Here is a 22084-nt window from a genome sequence, read left to right as displayed (position 1 = left end):
AGAATTACAGAGGGGGAATCAGAGAGAATTATATTTTTCAACGTGCTCGTATCTCGTTGCGCGAGCAATCGGAGTGAAAAAAAAAATTCATTACGACAGTCTCCCGATTTGAAAATATCGATTGCCTTTATCAGCAATATGGACACGAAATATGAGTTTTTTTAACGTTACGCTCGTGCGCTCGCGTGTACTTATTACAAGCGTTTATAGCATGCAGAATGCTCTCTCTCCCTCTCTTTGCGGAAGCTTGAATGCAATTATGCGCGCCGCAGCACCGTGTAAAACGTGCAGCACGTGCGTCTTGCATTCCTACCGCGAATATAAGATAGGCGGACAAAGTCTGTAGCTAGTTCTCGTAGACTACACGCGTCGAAAATCTCGGAACGATCGTTTATGAAGACAAGCTGTCTCAGAGAAGACGGGAATTATACGAGTCGGGAAATATAGTACGACCGAAAAAGGGATGATTTTTTTTTTTTTTTCAAAAATAGATCGAAAATATAGACTAAAATTTTATCATACAATGCTTCGTTGTCAAGAAAACTGAAAATTGAAAAATTAAGGGCACACATGTACGCTTTTTTATTTTTGAACGATTTTGTATTATCAAATTTATCTCGAGAGTAGTTATAAAAATATGTAATAAAAAAATAAAATATTCTTTCTATTGAAAAAGTAAAATTTATTTCGTTTATTTTATAGGTATAACTTTTGCAATAACTTGAATTATTTTAAATCATTTTATTAAATGAAAAAATGTATTTTTACATGTATATTTATAATCGAACAATAGGATGTAAAATTTTTAGATATCACATTCAAGCTTAAAAAACGTATTATTAATTTTCCAAATTAATTTTTTCATACAAAAAAATTTTATTCTACATTTTCGATTTATTTTGGTACTTTTCGGTTGTATTACTTGTCCCGATTCATCGAACCTTCCTTATCTATGACAAAGCTTCGATAATAAAGATAATAATGTCGTATGTACAACTGGACCACTGACTGACTATGAATGTCGAATATTCACGATAGTTTAAAAAAGGAAGAAATTCTTCTTTCCTGAATAAGACTGTCAAGCGAGTCAATTTAGATTTTATGAAGCTTAAAAGAGCGCAACTGTCAAATATATACGCTCTATATAAAAATTGAAAAGTTTTCGCGCGGAGATGTTCGTTCACGTGACATCTTTCGCGAACTCAAAGTAGATAAGTCAGTCCCTCTTTAGTCATGCTTAAATAAATAAATCGCTCACATACCATTGTGAATTGTTCGAAATCCTGTTGAAGGGCCGCCGCTTGCGCTTGATTGATGAAATAAGTATTCTGATCGATAGCGTCGGACGTCAAGCTGGGCGGACCCGGATGTCCTGTAGGACTAGGCGGCGCCGATGGATTATTGCTGTAACTTAAAGGACTCCCCTGAAAGGAAATTCACATTGCTCTTAGACTTGTCTCAAAGAACGATACACATTACAACAAGGCTTATCTCGTGAGATTAATGAAATTAAATCATACAGTCTCTTTCATTTATTATTTTTAGAGATTGATGCAATTTATCAATGACTATACTCGAAACTGTTGTTGCAACATGTAATAATCTATCAATAGAGTTTATATGTACGAGATGATCTCTCACTTGAACTGTTAGACTAGGTGACGATTGCGGCGAGGGCCTATTCACCGGCTGCGTAGATCTGTACGATCCCAATGAATTGAGCTGTTGTTGTGATTGTTGCTGCGCCTGTGATGTTTTCTGAATGTCGGGCATTAACAGGAAATGATAAATGATTATTAGCAACAATTACTTCTCAATTTTATTATACGATAATATCAAAAGTAATACGTTATATAACATTTTTCTATACATCTTGAATCGATAATTTTTTTCAAAAAATTAAATAAATAAAAAAATGGAAATAAAAAAACTCAAACTTTTTGACTAACATATAATTACCAGAAAATGTCAAGTATCTAAATATATAAAAAAAAAAACCGTGTATGGAAGATGCGACATATGTATAGATACTGTGTTTAAATACTTTGTAATACAATGCCAAGTATTATTTGCGGATACAAGGAAGGTGGAAATTTTCGAAACGATCGATACTAACTGGACTTTGCGGCGGCACAGGACTGTGCGATTGTTGATAAATGTAGTGGCCGGCAGTCGGGCTGTGAGACGTCGCCGTCGGCGCCGGTTGCTGTGGATAGTTCTGAAGATCCTGTTGCGAAGTACTTGTGCTGTTTTCCAGTGCCACACCCTGCTTCATACCCATCGCTATTAACGATCGATCGTCGCTCTGTCGCCTCTTTCATTTTGCTCTCTCATTCTCTCTCTCTCTCTCTCTCTCTTTCTCTTTTTTTTTCTCGCGCTTTCGCATAACTAGACTCAACTCGGTAGGATGCTACATAGTCGCAGCAGGCTCGCGATAATCGATCTCTACGTCGTTGATTACAGCATCGAACTTGCGGAAGCGGTTCGCCGCGACAAACCGAGTTGTTCTATTAAATTGGTAGCAAACGATTTGGGCACACAATAGTGAATTTCGAAAGGAAGCATTAGATATTCACGAACTCTAGTCGCTTCTGGCGATCCAGGAATGATAACGTTCCGAGCACATACGAGCTGTTTCGAATAACAGAAACTCTAAATGGGGAAAAAGACACGTTCCAAAAAAATATTCTCCGAAAAAGGAATTCGAAAGTCCTCTTTGAGGGAGTTGTTTTCTTAAAGTCTCTATTCTCTCTCGTTCGTCAAAACGTGGCAATATACAGAGCCAATTATGTCGTTATGTTACGACGCAAAAATAAATCATTTACGTAAATGCTACAATGATCTTAGAATTATCTGTGCGCAATGTCTATCTCTTCCTTCTATCAAATTGCAATTATCGCGATACATTATTTTCTGTTTCGCGTTTATTTTAAAACCCGTTGCGTTGGCGAACCGATTATATACGCGTCAGCATACACATGTTTTGATTGTATTTCGATTGTTTATCTGCAAGCTCGGTGCTATAACAAGCAAAAAACAGTAAAAAAACGTCGACAGCTTTTTGAGGGCCGTCGCGCGACTAAGAGGCAGCAACACAAGCGTAATACCATTATATTACATACGTGAGAGCTGGTAAAAACTGGTGTGACTACTAACCTTACACGTGTGAAGAAACCTAGAGTTAACAGGCACTGATAAATGGTTCTGCAAAATAACAAACACAAACAACCACTACAACAAAGGCAAAATAAAAAATAAATAGAAAATTAAGAGAGACGCGCTGATAAAAAAAAAAAAAATTCCACGTGTAAAATTTCGTTCGATTTTCCGATTCTGTCACCGAAATTGTCACGTCCTGATATTAGCGAACGAGAAACGAGCGACAAAATAAAATTCCGTTAAAATTGTCCGATATATTTTGTTTCTCCTCTTTTTCCATTAAAAATCTGTCGCATCTGTAGCGACGTAGTTTCCTCGCGAATTTACTCTGCGATTTACATAATTTCCCGCGTTCGCAGGACGATCGAAATTATCGAGCGGACTCGATAAATGTTGTTAAATTCCGTATTAATAATGTCAGGACGTATTTAGGTCACAAGTGCTTTCCAACAGCGTGCTGTACAAGTTTCATTTCAAACTTAACGCTGCATAACCGCGCGCAACATTATATTCTTGTCATGTTACACGTTAACCATGAGATAATCACATTGAAAAAAAAAAAATCGATACTTAACTACGATAAAATTTGTGTATTCGAACATTGAAAAGGGGCATGCCGCGGATTGCTTTTTCGCGAAAGACACTTGAATCTTTTTGTGCTTAAAAAGCAATGGCAACCTCGAAATAGCGATACTGAAAATAGCATGAAAGCAATCCAATTACATGCGAAAATTATTACTAAAGGAAATTGTTTGTGTTTATGTAATACGCGTGGTTCGCTAAATGTGATGCTCCTCAGGATAGGTAGTTCTTTTAAAATTTTCTCTTTCACTGTACACACGCGCAATCTGTACCATTAATTTCTTGTTAGATACACTTATGTATCTATTTTTTTATTTTTTTATTTTTTTTTTTTTTGAAAGCAGTTGCAACACCTTAAGAGATTCTGTCACTACTCTAATCGAATCATCTAACATTTAAGAAAGCACAGAAAAGCATAAAGAGTGTTCTCATGCAACCATTGCATCTCTCCTAAATCACATTCTCAAATAAACAATATATGTAATTACATGGAATCGAGGTAGTATTCTCTTACTGTGATTATTTCTTTAAGAACTGTATACGTTTCTCAAAAATCTTTATCCGCGTGACTTTGTTCATTTATTTGGAGAGTACACGTTATATGTATATAATTGCAAAAAAGTATATTGTAGCTTTAGATATATTTAGAGCTGCGGAAAAATGCATTCTCCTCGATTCCGTAATCTGTCATTAAATAAATACGAAATATCCGAACAATCGATCATCATTACACAAATTTAATTAAGTCTGATAAGCAACGTATCTTTAAAAAGTTTTTCGAAAGAGATACTAATAATTTTCAGGAAAGCTATAACTATTGAGGATTTCGAAGTAACATGACTTTTCGACTGATGAATTCCGTCGCGTATCCGAGTCAATCCCATTTTGGTTATTAACGAATCTTATTTCGTTCGGAATTGAGTCTCCATTCGATCGCGAGATGCCGGAAACATTCCAATCGTTTCAGATATTAATCGTATTTATAATAAGTTAAGTGACGAAAAAGATCGGATCGGAAACAATTGCCAATAAATAAATAATAGCTCCCCAGATTCGAGTTATTTCGGATATCTCGCATAAGGTACAACATACTATAGCAGCGGTTCTTAATCGAGGTCTACGAGTCCATTCATACGCGAGATGGATATTTAAAAAAAATGATGTGCAAACTTTGGATTCTTTAGAAGAACTAAGTGAATTCTAAAAAAAAAAAGAACCCTCAAATTCGCGTCGCTCGTAATTAAGAAACCACTGCGCTATAACAATATAGGCACAATCTACAGTAATAAGGGGCCGCGAGGATATTTACTTGGACGCTTGACGGATCCTGTGAAAAGGACAGCCTACCAGCTTGTGCCAAGCTGGTCGGCGACAGGTTTGTAGGACTGCTCGTTTGAGGACTCTGGAATATACCAGCGGTTCGACCATTTCAAAAAAAGATTCCCGCATTTTCAAGTTTGATAAATCCTACTTGTCTGTGAGCCTGTTTGTACGAGATTACTTCGCTTCGTATATGCGCGAGAGAATGGAAAAAAAAAGTATATATATATGCATATATGAGACGAACGCGAACGCAAAAAAAAGAGAGAATCGCGGGAAAAAAAGTGATGCGAATGAACAATTACGATATCGACATTTGTCTTTTAAATTTTCTCTAATTGGATATCCTTTCGGCAGTATCAATTGTAGTTTAAGTTAGTTAAACGATCTCGCTCCGTTCAATATAAAAGCAAATTACTTAACATCGATGATATCGCCGTTCTTTCTAAAAATAAAGTTTTTCCGGAAATAAATATATGCTATCAGTTTTAGAGAAAAACTTATCAGATTTCCTACAATCACAGATACAAATAATATCATTATATAATGTATGAAACATATATATATATATATATGTATATTAAAAAAATATGTCTTAGCCTTCAATTTTTGCTGAAACAGAATCTTAATTTATCCAAAAATTCGTGAACCCTGCATAAATCTGAGAAATTCTATACACAAATGTCAAGTTTTTATTCATTAAAATATTATAAATCAAAAGAGATTAAAATCTCAAATTCTGATCTGCATATCTAAAGTTTAACTGATCAAATATCGAGATATTGTATAAAGACTAAATGGATTAAATTATCTGTTAAATACCAACGAGTAACAATGTTTATTTCTAGAATCTATTTGGCGATTGTATATTCACGAGCAATAATCAAAATATTTTCGTGTTTCTTATTTGACACGTGCAAAATCTCTTGGAGGAATATATATATCCATGTGCACGCGCGAGCCGATAATAGATGCGTATTAATAGTATTATTAACACTCGCTCGAACTATCCTATATTATATACGATGTACGCTATCGTTTCAGATGTCGTTTGACAGATACTTTCTCCGAGAGAGTCAAAGATGAATGAAAAAAATAAAAAAAAAAAAAAGAAGAAGAAGAAACGTCGTTGTAAAAGCGATGAAGACTCGTTCAGAAACGTGCAGCCTCGCGTAAAGTACGTATAAGATCGAGCGGAAAGGAAAAGAGAAAATTTTATTATATAGTCGATAGTATGCGATAATCGATGAGATGAACTTACGTTGCTGAACGGCGTACTACTCGAATGATCCTCCTGATCCAGAGGAGTATGAAGAGGTGATGGAAAGTGTACGTTGCTCAAGTCGGGCAACGACCCCGTGTTATTGCCTATCGGTATTTGTTGTCCCGGTGGTTGCGAGCTTGGGTATATACTAAAACGGAAAATTTCACAAAGATCGTTACATTAACGTGAAATAAAAACGAACGCAAGTTTCATCGAATTTAATATCGCGATATCGATGCAAAAATGTAAACATGATTGTGTATTCAATCGAAACACTTTCGCAAAATCTTTGCCGTTCGATAAAAAATAATTTCTTAAATATTTTCAAGGATACGTACTTAATCCCAGGCACTCTAGGTATTTCGCACGAGGATCTTGGTCGTGGGACTTCGATGAAACCGTGATGAGGATCTCTGTTGTCGTTTCCGCTCCCGGTCATAACGTGCTGATCTGTTAATTGCAGAACGCGATTTATAAAGCTTCGTAATCTCGTGATGGGGTATCATTAAAAGCTGCGATATTAATGCGTCACAGAAATCTAGTGCATTTTTCATTCGTGCGTGTTTTCTTCATTTATATATACTCGGATACTATATATTACTACGATATCGAATACAAAACGGTCATTTTGGTACAGCATCTTCCGTTACAGGTGTGCAGTATGCATATGTTTTTCAAACTAGCTATCCAATTTCTACGGAACGTAATACTCCTTTCTAACGTTACTATCGTATAATATTTCACATGCCTCGTCTAGCGTAAAATCATTCTGTTGACTTTCATGATTTGTGTCGAGGTAATTTTGATAGTTTACTAAAAAATGTAATATATTATCACTGCTCTAAAAAATTTGACGTGTCATTGGTAGCAAAAAAAGAACAGAATTTTATCTATAAATAATTTAAATGATATACAAATAATATATTATATACTATAAGTATATCATATTATTATAATTATATCATATTATATATAAATTAATTCTTGTCGACGTGAAGATTAATATTTAAGAGTTAATTCGAAATAATAATTCAATTTTACGAACTTCACATTTGTTCGGCTAACTAGAGGCGCCTGTAATTAGCTTCGCGAATACAGGATGTAAATTAAACCGCAAGAATTTCGGATTTATAGTTTGAAGTTGCAAAAGCGGATTACGCTGTGTGTGCACTTCAAAGGCAAGCTCGCAAGAGGTCTGACAGGTCTTTGCAAAATTCCGTAGGTAGCCGCTTAAGAGAATAGAACAGTGTCACGATATATAACGAGGCAATATGGTAATGGCGGAATTTCCGAGCCGAGCCATTTGCGCATCAAAAAAGAAGCTTCGCGAAGACGATGGTATTTTACATAGATAAGTAACTAAATGGCGCTAAAAAACTATATTATTCTCCTTATACGCAAATATTCGATCATGCTCAAATCCTTAAACGAGAAAATAAATAATTAATTTTTTCTACGCGCCAAATAAATTATACAAACATATATTATATACGACGTATCATTTTACCGGGGTCTTGTACAAAGCTGTATAAATTATAAGCGGTATAAACAACATTTGCGCGACGAGTTTCATGCATTACTTTGATTAATCGCCCTTCTTTTTACAGATAGACTACGAGCGACTGTAAGGAAAATTATGTTCAAAGAAATGTGATATTTTGACAGAATTTAGATAAGGCACATCGGATGTTTCTCCAGCGCGATATATCGGATTGTATGGATCGCGAGACGAAAGGGGAGTGTAAAGAGTTGCGTACGTTTTGATTTACTCGAAGAAAATAGATGTTACAGTCCCGAGACATCAATTTCAAAGATAAGAAAGAATGCTTCGACAAAATAAATATTACGTAAGATCCCGCCATCTCGGCAGATACGCAATCGACGTAAACATATAACAACGCCCGATGGGATTTTCCATAACTTTTCACGCAGCATTCGTGAAAGGAGAGAGGAAGCGCCTGCCTGTCTCTCTCTCTCTCTCTCTCTCTCTCTCTTTCTCTCTCTCGTTTTATATTAAAACAAGTTTTATGCTTTGCAAATAAATGCCAACATGCGTCGCTACCTCGTCGATGAGGTATGGCGGAGGTCGATTGGCAAGCCTCGTTGGCGCTCTGATGTAGAGCCGAGTCAGAGTTTGTTCTACGCCAGGTATCCGGGGGAGGTGGTGACAGGTAAGGCACGCCGCTATATGGCGACGTGTCGTGTCTCTTCTCCATGGGTCGGGATCGCATCGGTCCCACTCCCATGCTTCGGCTTCTGTTGTCGCTACGATACACCATAGAATTGTGCTGCATCTCCTCCAGATTGCTGAGCGCCGTCTGCAAAGATGCACGCAGAATCTTGAGAATTTCGATCGACATCACGGCGGCGCGAGGACGTGCAAAAAAAGTTGCAACACGCACACATATACACGCGTGTATGTGTATAATAGCGACAATGTAAAAACATTTATAATTCGTATAGCAGACAGGTATGTATAATGCATGCGCGTCGTGCATTTTTATTTTATTGCATTTTTATGCAATTGATCTGCATAAATTACTATTATCATATGATACACACGTGTTTCTCACGAAAGATTTCACTGCGTCAAAATAATTTCGCAAATAAATGTTTTATTGTTCGGGAAAGGAGACGATCGCGATTCGATTCGTGAGCTAAATAAAAATGAAGAAAGAAGAATAATTGACTTTATATGATATTACCAGAAGGCAGATTTAATCTCTCCACTCCTCTCGTTATGAATTTCTTAATTTTAGTGTCAAAGCATATGATCGGTGCTCTAATATTAAAATTGAGAAGTTTATAAAAAGTGGCATCGATCAATTTGATCTCCCAGAGGGCTCATAAATATATATATCAAGGCTATAAAAATTAAGATTATTAACAATAATTAATTTAAGCTTGTTAAAGACTATTTCAGCAAGTATAATTTATAAAATCAACTGCCAACGAATTTTCGCCGGATTCACGAAACAGATTCGCGCGCCTTTATACACGCGAGGGGGAGGAAAGGAGTCGAAGGGAAATAATTCACTTCTATCTTCGTGCAAAACCCATTTTCCGAACCCACTCCGGCGCCGTTCGACCGACGGGCGAGGAATTTTCTCGTTTCGCGAATCCCGTCTCATAAAGCATCTCTCATCTGTCTGCTTTACGATCCCGTCGTCTCGCGCGTTGCCGTTTACGGGTGGCGATTAAAACGACGTAAAGAAATTGAATGCAGTCATTTCATGCCGTAGATTCCCATAGAAATCCCACTAAGTATCGGGTATCTCACACCTGAGAAAAATCATTACGCGATGGAGAAGAAATTCGCGTGAGCGAATAAGCTTTATCACTTTATTTCGCCTTTTCCACTGTATGTGGCGAAATTATATATCTCTCCGGAATAATCTATGGAATATATCGCCGTCTCACGCTTTCCGTCACGGCTATTTTGGCCACGCATTTGATTATCAAGTTATACGCAAACATAGTTGAGACCAGTCTCCCTTTACGCCGCTTGCAACGATATATCCGATAAGGGATACTTTTGAGACGTTGTCTCGCGCTGCTTTGTATGCCGAAGAAAGAAGGTAATCTGCAAATTAGACGTCGCTAACTTGAATGATATACCCGCGTATCTTCTCCAAAAAAATCCAGGTAAAAATTATCCGCGCCATATATATCATCCTTTCAAAAACTCAAATTGCTCATCAATATTCTAAGCTTATCTTTGCGTTCTCTCATCTGGCTTTATAAAATTTATACGTAATGCAAGAATAAGTAAAATTAATTGATATAATTTATATAACACAACAGCATTCGAATTAATTTAAATTTCGCGAGATTTGCTCGAAAGGGGAAGAATATTACTAAAAAAGTGACTTTTAAAGCCCGCTATAAAAGAACATAAGCGCCGGATTTTGACGGAGATAAAACGATTTCTTTCTCTTTCTCTTTCTCGTGGGATTTTGAACTTCCTGTCTGCGGCAGGACCGCGAATTTAATAAAGAAATCTCTAGCTGTTCCCCTGTTGGCCGCCATGTGTTGGCCGAACGTGGGTCGCACAGCTATTACTTAATATCAGTTGAATTATGCGATAAACACGAAACGTCTCTCTCATACGATTATGGGCGTTCATGAACGACGTTGGATAAACGCGCATGTCGTCCGCTCATTAATCACACTATCAGTTTCGAAAGGCGTTTCGACTATCACGCCGGAAATAAACGCGCGAGTAAGATGTTAACAAGCTTTTTTACAAAATTTATTAAATCACGCACATGCAATCTTGTTATTATGTAAAAAATTAAATCTTTTTTATTGTGTGTATGGGGGTGTGTGTGTGTGCGTGCGTGCGTGCGTGCGTGTGTGATCTTTTTTTCCATATTCGATCTATATAATCTTTCTTTCGTTTTGTGATTATATCTCCTTTATCAGAAAAAAAATTTTTTTAATCCTCGCTCATCGAAGAGCAATGTTTATATTGCGACGTAACAATCTCCGCGTACTTGGAATCGTGTGGGTGACGTAACAGATCAACTACACGCGATAGATAACTCTCGCGATGTATTTCATCGAAGCGTATTTTGCGAGGAAGCCTAAAAGCGCGACGATGCAAGTCTTAACAAGCGGATACCCCTACTATGTTAGGACACTACATTTGCATAATGTGCAGAATATCATCGTCTGGCATAGTGGCGACGCAAGAATAGTCCCATCGCGACTTTTTTACGTCGCGCACACGAATACACACACACACACACACATAACGCGCGCCGTCTCATCCTGTACAATGGTAAAGTAGCTGTTAACATATTCCGTCGCGTATCGTAGTATACATTTGCGCTTTCCCGGCTTTATATAAAGCCGTTGTTGGGATAAAACGCGTCCAGAAATATAAATAACGATGTTATAAGCAGCCACAAAATACTATTAACTCGGATGATTTATGACGACGATCGCGACGAATAAGTTTCGATAGAGGAAAAGAATTTGAAACGCGTATCGCTATTTTAACGAGACCGAAATGAAGATTCTGTTTTCGTAGAAATCGCGATTTTTCTTCTTTTCTCATCTAGTCTAACAAATTGAAATTATCACTAATTTTCCTACATACATAAAGCGAGAATGCGAGAATGACAGTTTTTCGTAATTATGATCGCGAGATCTGTTTTTTTCTTTAAGCGGATGAACCAGAGGTAATCGAGAGGAGAAACTTTCCGGAAAAGAAGACGAAACTTTACTAATTACATCGGAAATCTGAAAACGTAGTAGTGACTCCGCACACGAGGGTCGACGTCTCCCCCATTCACAACTTTCGCAATGTCAGGGCCGCGGGCGTCGCACGAGACGGCGCGACGCGGCGCATCGACCAAGCCGTGCGGCTCTCGTTGAAGAAACGTATTTTCAATTAACGTCAACCCTAACACAAAAGGCACGTCCGCGTGTCCCCATCGCAAATTCTCCGCATCTATCCGAGAGATCACCTTCGTGCGCGACAGATCGGTTCTGCGTACGTTAATTCGAAAGACAAAGAGAAGAGATACAAAAACAGTCCTATTGTTAGATGCTTTGAACATCGTATATTTTCCTAAAAATCAGTTGTCATCGAAAACGAATGATCCATTTGTGAAGACAATATGACGCAATCAAGGCCGCGTCTATCGTTTAGAATGAGAGCTGACGGTGTTTCAGATATATCTCTTTCGCATATGTTTCTCTCTTAATAAGTTTCAACGGATTAAAGAGATGTGTTACCGTTGGCAGCCCCATCACGTGCCGGCAATCGGGATGGACGCACGCGACAGCGATTCTCTCTCTCTCTCTCTCTTTTTCTCTCTTCTTGAGAGTTTTCCTTCTCATTTGCGTCTCGAGGCGAGACTCATTGTCAGTGTTAGTCTCGCGAGGGTAATCCTGTGACGGACACGCGAGACGTGTCGGAGGAGGACAAAGCCACGATTGATATTACATTACATCGCATCGTCCCCTCCTTCCCCCTCCTCCTTCTGATCTTCCGCGTCTCGCCACGCGAAATTCCTCGCAATTTTCCATTAATCATTTACATTTTTTATATTTTTTTTTAATCGTAGCGAGACTTTCTATTAGCTTCTTTCACAGCTGTACGGAATATATTATCATTCATCAGCTGTCTTGCCTTCCGAATAATATTATGCGACTATAAGAAGAAATATATTTGAAAATGTGTTGTCAATTTTTTAATCCTACTTATTAAATTTTTATACAGAAGTGATTACAAAAATTACTGTTACTCTATGATATACATATGAATATTTTATATTTTAAATAATTGATGAGATAGAGAGTTCATAATTAATTCTTTATATTTTAGCTTCGCTAAAAACATGTGACATGTCTTTAATCAGGAAATTATATATCTGAAAATTATATTCTTTTTTCAGACGATAATCTCTCTTTTAGTTTTCTTTAAAATTACGGTTAAAAAACTATTTTCGAAGGTCGCGCACGCATCAATACGCAGAGTTCACGCCTGAATGATGAAAAAAAAAACACAATGCGAGGTGAAAACTTCTTGGTTCACGTGGCATAATTATTGTCACGGATAAAAGATTAATATTTTATTATGAAATATTACTTTGACGCACCGATATAACTTGAATATCCGCATATATGTATAATTATAAAGCGGCAATATCTATACTTGGCTAAGAAATTGTGCAATGACGTTCAGAAGACGCGGTAGCGTCTTGCTAAGTATATATATATATATATCTATCGTCTTTCTTTTTTTTTTATAACTTATCTGTCTCCTCGTGGCTTGAATGAACTTTAATTTAGTTTTAAGGTCGCGTGATATCGTTATTAAATATTCATCCGGCTTATGTCCTTCGGCTCTCACAGATGATATTCAAGGACACCGCGGCCGATCGAACGCCGATGACACTTTCCAGGTTGTAATTATATCTTCGTTTGACCTCTTATGCAAGTCGACCGTCCGATGTCGGATCGCTAACGGTGCAGTGGAATGAGAAATTATGGGAGGCAGAATCCCTCGCGCGAACCGCGCCGTGTAAGGATTTTCTCAACGAGAAAATTAAAGACCTTCGGCATTATCGGTTAATATTATGTAACACGGGAGATTTTTGTCGGAATTGCGTTGAGAAAATTCCCGCATCAAAATTCTTCTCTTTTAAAAAAGTTACACAAAGCTATTCTTTTAAATCTCCAAGAGAGAAAATTGTTTACTCCCTATACTTGAGGTGTAAAAAATAAATAATTTTTATATAAATAAAACACATTCATCCTTTAGAATCTATAAACGATGAGAAAATTGCAAAATAATTGCAAAATTTTGACTGGGATTGGGATTAATTTTGAAAAATACTTTCTCGCTGAAAATATAGAGAATCGCGAGAATTCCAAAACAAGAAAAGAATAACGCATAATCAAACTTTTACAATTTAACTATCTTAACGGCGACTAGATTTTAATTCCGGACGGCTCCAAATATTTTTGTACAGCCTTATAGAATAAGAATGTGCGGGACACGTAGTGTATGAATGAGGCAAGGAACATTGTTGAAGCACCGATCGTCATCGCTTATTCCTTTCCGCGATCTCGTGCTCACTCGCACAGTTCCCTGCTCCAGCAACCTAGGTCCCCTACCCTTTGCCTCTCGATGACACAACTTTGCTCCACCCCCACGTACATACATGCACACGTCATTGTCGCGACGGCCCGCCGCCGTCTGCCGTCTCCCAACGGCGATGACCTACTTTGGCGAGGATACCCATCCGCCATTCAAGGCTGTTAGCCAGATAAGAAAGAAACAGGAAACCCGTTGCATCTTCAATCGAATCCATTCGTGCAATCTATACGCAAACGTACGATACGCATAGATAACCCGGTCGCTTCCTCTCTCTCCTCGCGACCTTTCGCGATTCATAAATCATCACGAGGGTAAAGCGGCAGTAATAAATCTTATAGAGCGGGGTCTTAAACGGATTGTTTCGTTGGTATATATTGCCGCAGGCGAAATTCCCGGGAATATCGAGTGTGCGAAACAAGCGTTATCTTGGAAAATCGATCAGGGCTGCGATGTCAGGGATGAGAGCGGATCAAGGAACGAAAATCCTGTGTGCTTTCCAAAACAAACGCTCTCGCCGCGGAGAGACGATATATCGATGCTCCTGCAAATTTTCGCGATATATAAAGCGGGTTCTCTCTCGATTTTACAATGACGAACTCAGCAGCGTCAATAATCGAAACTGCAGCGGTGGTTGCGGTCGTCGACAATCGACACGCTGGGAACAAATGAAACTGGTGAACTGCGAGTTACCTGTACGAGCGATCAATATTCCGTATGCGAGTATACACACATACATACTCGTCGCGAAGCACGTGCACGCGGCAGTGTTTGTTTTCTACTATATCGCCGGAGCTTGCACGGTTGCTCGCATCATTGGAGGGATGCTACCCTTTCATGCGAATTTTCCTCTAGACATTCTAAAGGGTGCAGAAACATCCTGTCGGAGAAGGTCTCTTTTTGCGCTTCTTCTCTCGTTTGAAAAGATATTAAGTCTTTAGGTATATTAATAATTCATGAAATTTAAACTTTTTATTATAAAATAATAATTTAAAGATATCTTTTTTCATTCTTTATGTATTAAGTACGTTCAAATAAAACGTAGACTTTTATGAAACAATCTCAGTCCACGTTTCAGTGAAACGTACTTTATATTTCCAGCTAGCTGTAATTTAAATATTCGCGGTCTCAGAAAATTGCGACAATTTTACTGTAGATAGGTACTCGAACGCAAATATTAGACGTAGCTGGAAAAAATGAAAAAAGAGCAAAATGATATCGTTGTATCATTCATCATATCATTTGAGACTGCTATCTATATTTATCTCGAGAATGAAGGCTCGTACGCGCATCGTCTACGGAGTTGCCATTCAATTAGATCGCGCCGAGGCCAGGTCGAGCTCTCGCACGAGGCGTCCGTCGCCGCCGTTGTCGGTATGAACGGCGGGTACCTAGATGCGCCGCGACACGTGCGCAGGAGCAGAAATCCGCCGGAAATTCGATCGATTCGGCGTGAGAGCGCGAGAAAGTTGGACGACAGCGGGAAGACACACCGCGGATGCAATCACGAGCGACGACGAGAGTCGCATCGTCGAATGATCGAACGACGACGAGGGCGAAGAGACAGAGAAAGGGAGAGAGAAAAAGAGACAAGTCTTTTGACCCCCGTTTATATCCGCGGGGGAGTAGGCCCGGATATGAAACGAAACATGTCTCTTTGCGCGATCGAAACTTGGCCTTGGCTGCCTTTGGTAGCAATGCACCCGCGCCCACTAATCGCGAGTGATTCTTTTAGACTAGTATAGTACATATGTACTCGGATTTTCGAGATACGTAGCTAATTCTGTTCAGGATCGACACGAGCGAGCGCGAGACCATTTTGACAGATTAGAGATAGTCACGAGACGAAATTTCGCTTCTATTTTAATCGCAATCATTTTCTCACATTCATGCACTCTAGAGAATTTCGAGACAGGTTTAATTTATATAGGAATTGAGAGAGAACTACTTTGTATCTTAAATGGGCAATAAAACTATAAGTTAACTAAAAAAGAAAATATCTAAATAGAGAGAGAGAGAGAGAGAGAGAGAGATGTGAGATTAAAAGCTGAGATCAAAAGTAGAATAAAAATTTCGAGTCGGATAATCAGATATCAGAAGCACACGTTGGGGAGCAATTTATCGCTTCAATTGGCAATGGAAATTCAACGCAACACGCGGGGGTAAAAAGCGATATATGTATAGGAGACTCGCGCTACCCTCGAACTGCGCGCTTTATCAAGGTCAGAGTGTATTAATAAGCACAACAGAGCTCTCTTCGTGGCATTGCGATGCCAGGAGACTAAACAATGATTTCTTATTGTGCTTTATGATCGATCAGCTTCACGCGAAGCTATAAGACAGCTTAGAAAGTGGTATCACTTATTCAGGAAACACACACAAGGTCTGCCGGGAATGTGACTTTACATTATTCCAAATTATATATGTACAATTTTGTCTAAGGTGAAACGCTAAGAAAGATCGACCGGACAGAATTCGAAGCACGCTTATAAATTTCACGTTATATTTTATTTCATTCCTGAAGAAAAAAAAAAAAAAAAACTTGATAAAATAACTTGATGCTAATACGTTAATATATTGTTTTAAATCGTAATTTTCGCAATTGAAATCGTATTTTTTAATTAATAACAACACGTTATAATCCTTAAACGTGTTTATTTGATTCTATCACGAAATGCGCGACGCAGCAAATCGTGATTAATAAGATTTACGAGTACAACCTAATCCGATTGAATGGTATATATCGAAACGCATCGACATTATCGATCAAATTATTGTTGCACTGCGTAATCTAATTAATTTTCAATTGCAATGGTGGACAGAGAATAGCGTGAAAATACGAACAGTCAATCAGACGAGTTCATCCATTCAGTTTAATTCACGCTTGAACAGCAAACGCTGTTTTTTGTCCTCGCCTCGCAAGAATTTATGTGCAAATGTCAATAATAATAATAATGATAATGATGTTAATGATGGTGCTAATGATCTCGATATTACGTTTCGTTATAGAGTATAATTGGTTCATTATGAATTACGAAGCTCTGTGTTACAAATAAATCGAATACATGACTTCGCTCATTGTTAATTACCTTTGATGGCAGTTACATACTTATACATATATCATAATTTCCGTAAGTAAACAATTATATCTATATTGGCAAATTACACGAATCGTATAATGCGAGGCCTAGCCTATAATTCCAAATCATTAGAGTGATAATAAGATCGGAAGTATATCGAATTAACGTATCACAAACACAAGCATGAAATTCTACAAGATTCATCCTCGTTTTCCTCTTTTTTATCCTCGAATTTAAAACGACAAGTTAGTCAATTTTCAGTTATTACCATACCTGATAATTTCCTCGATAATACATACCGCGATATTGTCGATGATTTTTACAATTTACCCGTAATTTGATAATCATGCGTTATATGTTTACTAGTTACGACATTGTCCTCCGCGAATATCTTCCGCATTATCAGCGGATGTACGTTATTTAGTAAATTATCTTTTATATATTCCATATTATTGAATGTAATATATACTAAAATATAATTTGTACATTTTTTATTCGAATATTATAATTTTATTCGGTGAAAAAAACGAGCATGTACAGTTGAATAAATAATGAAACGCGCTTAAAACTGAGAATATGTAAAAGTATTTATGACAATATAAATATATCGAAATTGAAAACACCATAGGGTCGTGCGTTGAATCAAATAAGCGCCTGTTTCCGGTCTAAAGTCTCAATGTAGTGCCGTTAATTACGTGCATTAAAAACTTCCCGTTATTTAGCAGAAAATAAACATCGCGTAATTTTATAATTCGCGTATAAAAGTTAAATAGAATTTGAAAAAAAAAAAAAAAAAAAACATTTCTGTCAAGATGGAAATAATTTTGGTTTCAGTTACAATTTTTTCTAAAAAGAAAACTACAAAATATCATATTGCTTAAATCATTCAATAAGTTTTTATACATTAAAAGTAAAAGAAAAATATTTTATTAAAATAATCGCGTTGAACGCTATCGTCGCGCGAAAAAACGGGAAAAAGAAAGGAAAATTGTCTCGCTATAATCTTCTTTTTCGATTTAAGTTTAATACGTGGATAATAAAAAAGAAAAAATTCCAAGCCGAGTATGTCTATATCGAGTACATACATTATCGATACGCAGGATATGTCGAAGGTCGTAAACACACGTAATCCCGCACTGCGCGCTTCCGTCAAGAGTCGGAAAATTAGCCGGGGTTTAGACCGGCGACTTTGAACGGCGGAGAGCCTCAATTAGTAAACGAAGGATATAGCATTAACCCTCTGTTAAGCACGCCCACATCCCGTTGTCGCGGCGTTATAAAAACCGCGTGTAACCGACGCGGATAGTACATTCTGTCGTGGAAAAGTGACATATCTCGAGGCGAGCAAACGCGCAAAACGATGCACGTGTCGGTGATTCTTGGCGTGGTGTTGCTACAGGCAATTTACGTGTTCGCCGCGGTAAGCAGCTTACTTTCTGGCTTACTTTCCATTTTCGATATACCGCGGAATAAAGCCCCTCTGTCGTCCCCGATAGGGCTAACGCGATGATAGTGATCATAGCACATAGTGATCCGCTATATCGCGGGCGTTATTTATCGAATGGTGCTAAAGGTTCGAGAACGCGAGAATAAATCTGCGATGCACTTGTAATAAATTCTGTTTTCTGCCTAGCCACCTGACTGGATCCCCCCGGAAATGTTGGAGATGGTTCAAAGCGACAAGGAACGGTGCATGGCCGAGCACGGAACGTCTCAAGGTGAGTCTCGCGACTAAATAGCGTAATCATCACATTCGGCCGATAATCCCGTGCTACAGACGCGCTGGCACTTTGCAAGTTCGTTTTTCGAAGCTCTAAATAACACATTATGTGAAGAAAGATTATTTCTAAAATTACCTTGGCAGATAAAGAAAATTTTACAGTACAAGTTACAATGGAAAAAATACATTAATTCTTACAATATTTATTGTAAAATTGGAATATAATGACATTAGAGTATTTGTTACTATAAAAATTACTATAATAAATTTTTAACACGAGTATACATTCGTTTATGCATCAACATATTTTATTGTAAATTCCACGATTGCAAAACTTATATTATATTTATATTTCTTACTATATTTTCTCGGTATAACGCGGGTTTATAATGGACATTTCAATTTCACGAGGCAGCGCTTATCGACGAGGTTAACGATGGAAAACTTACGGACGATCGGAGTATAACGTGCTATATGCATTGCCTCCTCGACGCATTCAGTTTGGTAATTTCTTTAAGCATTACTTCGTTTATTATCATATATACGTTGAAGCAAACACTTATCGAAATTTCGACGCAGGTCGATGAAGAGGGTGACTTGGAAGTCGATATGCTGCTGAGCGTCATCCCTGAGAACTTTCAAGAAGTAGGTACCCAGATTTTGAACAAATGCGCCAAGCAAGGTGAGTCGAAACGTCTTTAATCGATTATAATTATTACTTTATTGTTGTTTCGCGAATCAATCTCCTCCCGTTCTAACTTTTAATCGATATTTTAGACGGCGCGGATCCATGCGAAAAGATATTCAATGTAGCTAAATGTGTTCAAGCAACAGTACCAGAGGTAAATATGCATGCGTGTGTATATTAAATGATGTTTTTAGTGAAAATTAATTTCGCTCTCTAATCATGTTGCGCGGTTAAATCAATATCGTGGAATATTACCCTATATTTTTCTTTTTAATTAATACGTCTAATCTAAATGTATCATTGCAGCTGTGGTTTATGGTTTAATTCGACGCAAAGGAGGAATTTTGCTTCACAATGTGTGAATCACGCATACGATGTTATAATAGAAACAACTCGCTCGCGGAGGAGAACGAGGAACAAAGAAGTAGCATAGGAATTTGAATTATGTAAATTTAAAAAAAAAAAAATAGTAATTTGTATAATAATAATAAGTAAGTAACGACAAACACATACGGCCTAACATAAATAAAACTGAGATGGAAAATATTGTAAATAATTGGATAAATTATAAATATGAAACAGATCCGAGCACAATTGAACGAATTGAAGGGAGGATCGTGAGATATCGATGCATAATAACGAGATATTTATGAGCCCATGTTTAATTAAATAATTTTTTATGATTTCATACGCCTTTGATTCCAGTACCATTTAACTTTCTCACAATTTGCTCACAGAACTGTATTATTTCATAGAGGGTGAGATGGGGTATATGCAATTAATTAAACAAGATTCGCGTTGTAAAGAACGAATAATAGCTGCAGGAGAAGAAATTTATTAAGAGAAAACTGAAATAATGTGAGAAATGCCGGATAAGATTTATTAAAATTAATTGGCAAGACCTCGACTAAAAATTTGAAAGATTCAGTATGTGTATGTATGTGTGTGTAAGAAAAAGAAAGGAGTAAGAGATAAATTTATAGTTTGTACGAGTCCGTTTAGAAACGATAGAAACGACTTTGTACTTAAAGTTGGCGAATTAAAAGTTTACTTTAGACTTAGCATTGAACCCGTCAATTACGCGCGAGATAAGAATGCCCCAGTTTACCCGATAGTACCGTGATTTCGGCAATCTTATATATATATTGTTATATACATAACAACCTACGCGGTTGTAAAATAATTACTTGTTTACGCGCGCAGCAGTATTTATAATTACAGTTCTTGATCGACAAATCGCAGGTACTTTCTTATACACTCTATGATTTCATGGCATTAGAATCAGTACAATATGCGGGAAAAATATTGCGTAATATTTGGCTCTCTCTATTTAAGATGACATTGCATAATTTTCTCAGTCCATCCGGACACGAGACTTTATTCGGAAAATTTAATTATTACTCCGGACGATGCATAAAGTTATACATTTTATTACTTTAAAATAATATCAGATTCAAATAAAATAATTTAAATTTCCTCACACACACATAACACGCGCAATTTTTATAAAACAAAGAGTAATTTTTTTTATATTATAAATTTTTAATTAGTTTGCTAATAAATCCATTATAAATTATCGGGGATTGTTTGAAACTTGACCGTTAATTTGCATTCGTTAAAACTCTTGGAAACTCCAGGATCGTCGCGATTTCGTGACTTTATCTACGTCACTAAATCCCTCGGGAAGACATATTCGAATTATAATCATTAATAATAAGGATTGATCATCCTTTCATAAAGATATTTTCTACATTCAAGATGTTCTGCACCATCATCTTAAGAAAAAATAACTTCTTACAAAGTTCGATAAATATATACGTGTGATCTCAATCTTTATTAATTCTTTTTAGCATAACACGGAAATAGTGTTTACATTGAGAATATATGCATCGTTCATATCACTTAATCAACTTTTAATATTTTACCCACTATTTTGGCTATTAATGCGCATCTTACTTTAATTATCGCTTAGAATAATCGACTATAGCACTATATGATATCTAGTGTAATCGGAAATCTTTAATTCGTGCTATTACGTACGTGCCATGCAATTGCATTATTGTGCAAAGACATTGCCAAAAAAAGAAAAGGAAAAATAAGAAGATTGCTACAAAAAGAAAATTGTCACGACCGGCACAAGTCTCGATCCAGAGTTCCTACTCGTAAAATACAAAGTACATTTCGTAATCGTACTGGAACCTGGCACGAGACAAAGCGAGTAAAATGTCTGCGATACGGGAAGATCCTTAAAAGCACGGAGAAAAGTCTTTTCGCATATCTCGTACCATCGCAAAAGAAGCTTTCGCTTCGGAAAAGCTTCAAAATGATGCAGCAGAAAATTGTTTCATCGCGAAACACAAAGTTATTACTTTGAGAAATGATATATACTACCGGCGAATTTTCGCAGAGTAACGGAGATCAACTTTATTATTCGAAAGAAAATTTTTCTACAGCTAATAAAAAAACATTGTGTTTGCGACTGAAATAAGTCGGAATGAATTGAGATTGAACATTTTTGTTGCGCTTCTATACATAGCAATTTAAAACTTTCGCAATTTGACTTGACATTTATGTCACTCCAAGAATCATAAAACTTCGGCGGAAAATTAGTAGGAAAAAAAAATTTTGCACGTCTTCAATTATCTTAACTGAAGAGTGG

General features: G+C 37.1%; 2 protein-coding genes across 5 annotated transcripts in view; one reads left to right on the top strand and one right to left on the bottom strand.

Annotated features, from left to right (window-relative positions):
- LOC126850911 (CREB-regulated transcription coactivator 1) overlaps positions 1 to 22084 on the bottom strand; it is a 32892-nt gene that overhangs the window by 8048 nt on the left and 2760 nt on the right. For 3 of the 4 annotated variants that reach the window (XM_050594378.1, XM_050594380.1, XM_050594381.1), the window contains 7 exons: positions 8388 to 8643; positions 6664 to 6775; positions 6323 to 6473; positions 3157 to 3204; positions 2117 to 2269; positions 1642 to 1758; positions 1263 to 1424 (listed from right to left, as the gene is read on the bottom strand). In XM_050594378.1, the coding sequence (XP_050450335.1) occupies positions 1263 to 1424; positions 1642 to 1758; positions 2117 to 2269; positions 3157 to 3204; positions 6323 to 6473; positions 6664 to 6775; positions 8388 to 8643 (999 nt within the window). The remainder of the gene's footprint in view (positions 1 to 1262; positions 1425 to 1641; positions 1759 to 2116; positions 2270 to 3156; positions 3205 to 6322; positions 6474 to 6663; positions 6776 to 8387; positions 8644 to 22084) is intronic. The other variant, XM_050594379.1, reaches the window with a different exon arrangement.
- Positions 18277 to 20111, top strand: LOC126850940 (pheromone-binding protein-related protein 6-like). Its single transcript, XM_050594430.1, has 6 exons — positions 18277 to 18437; positions 18651 to 18735; positions 19153 to 19241; positions 19317 to 19419; positions 19515 to 19579; positions 19732 to 20111. The coding sequence occupies exons 1-6, from the start codon at positions 18378 to 18380 to the stop codon at positions 19747 to 19749; spliced, it is 420 nt and encodes a 139-aa protein (XP_050450387.1). The 5' UTR covers positions 18277 to 18377; the 3' UTR covers positions 19750 to 20111.

The sequence above is a fragment of the Cataglyphis hispanica genome, chromosome 7, assembly GCF_021464435.1.
Source record: "Cataglyphis hispanica isolate Lineage 1 chromosome 7, ULB_Chis1_1.0, whole genome shotgun sequence".
NCBI classification, from domain to species: Eukaryota; Metazoa; Arthropoda; class Insecta; order Hymenoptera; family Formicidae; genus Cataglyphis; species Cataglyphis hispanica.
Note: the sequence above shows the minus strand (reverse complement) of the source record. Positions and strands in the feature narration are given on the sequence as shown.

Coding starts and splice junctions, on each gene's coding strand:
- LOC126850940 (XM_050594430.1), top strand. CDS start 18,378: ATGCACGTGTCGGTGATTCTTGGCGTGGTGTTGCTACAGGCAATTTAC. Junction 18,736..19,152: donor CGAGCACGGAACGTCTCAAG/GTGAGTCTCGCG, acceptor TTCACGAGGCAG/CGCTTATCGACGAGGTTAAC. Junction 19,420..19,514: donor GAACAAATGCGCCAAGCAAG/GTGAGTCGAAAC, acceptor TCGATATTTTAG/ACGGCGCGGATCCATGCGAA.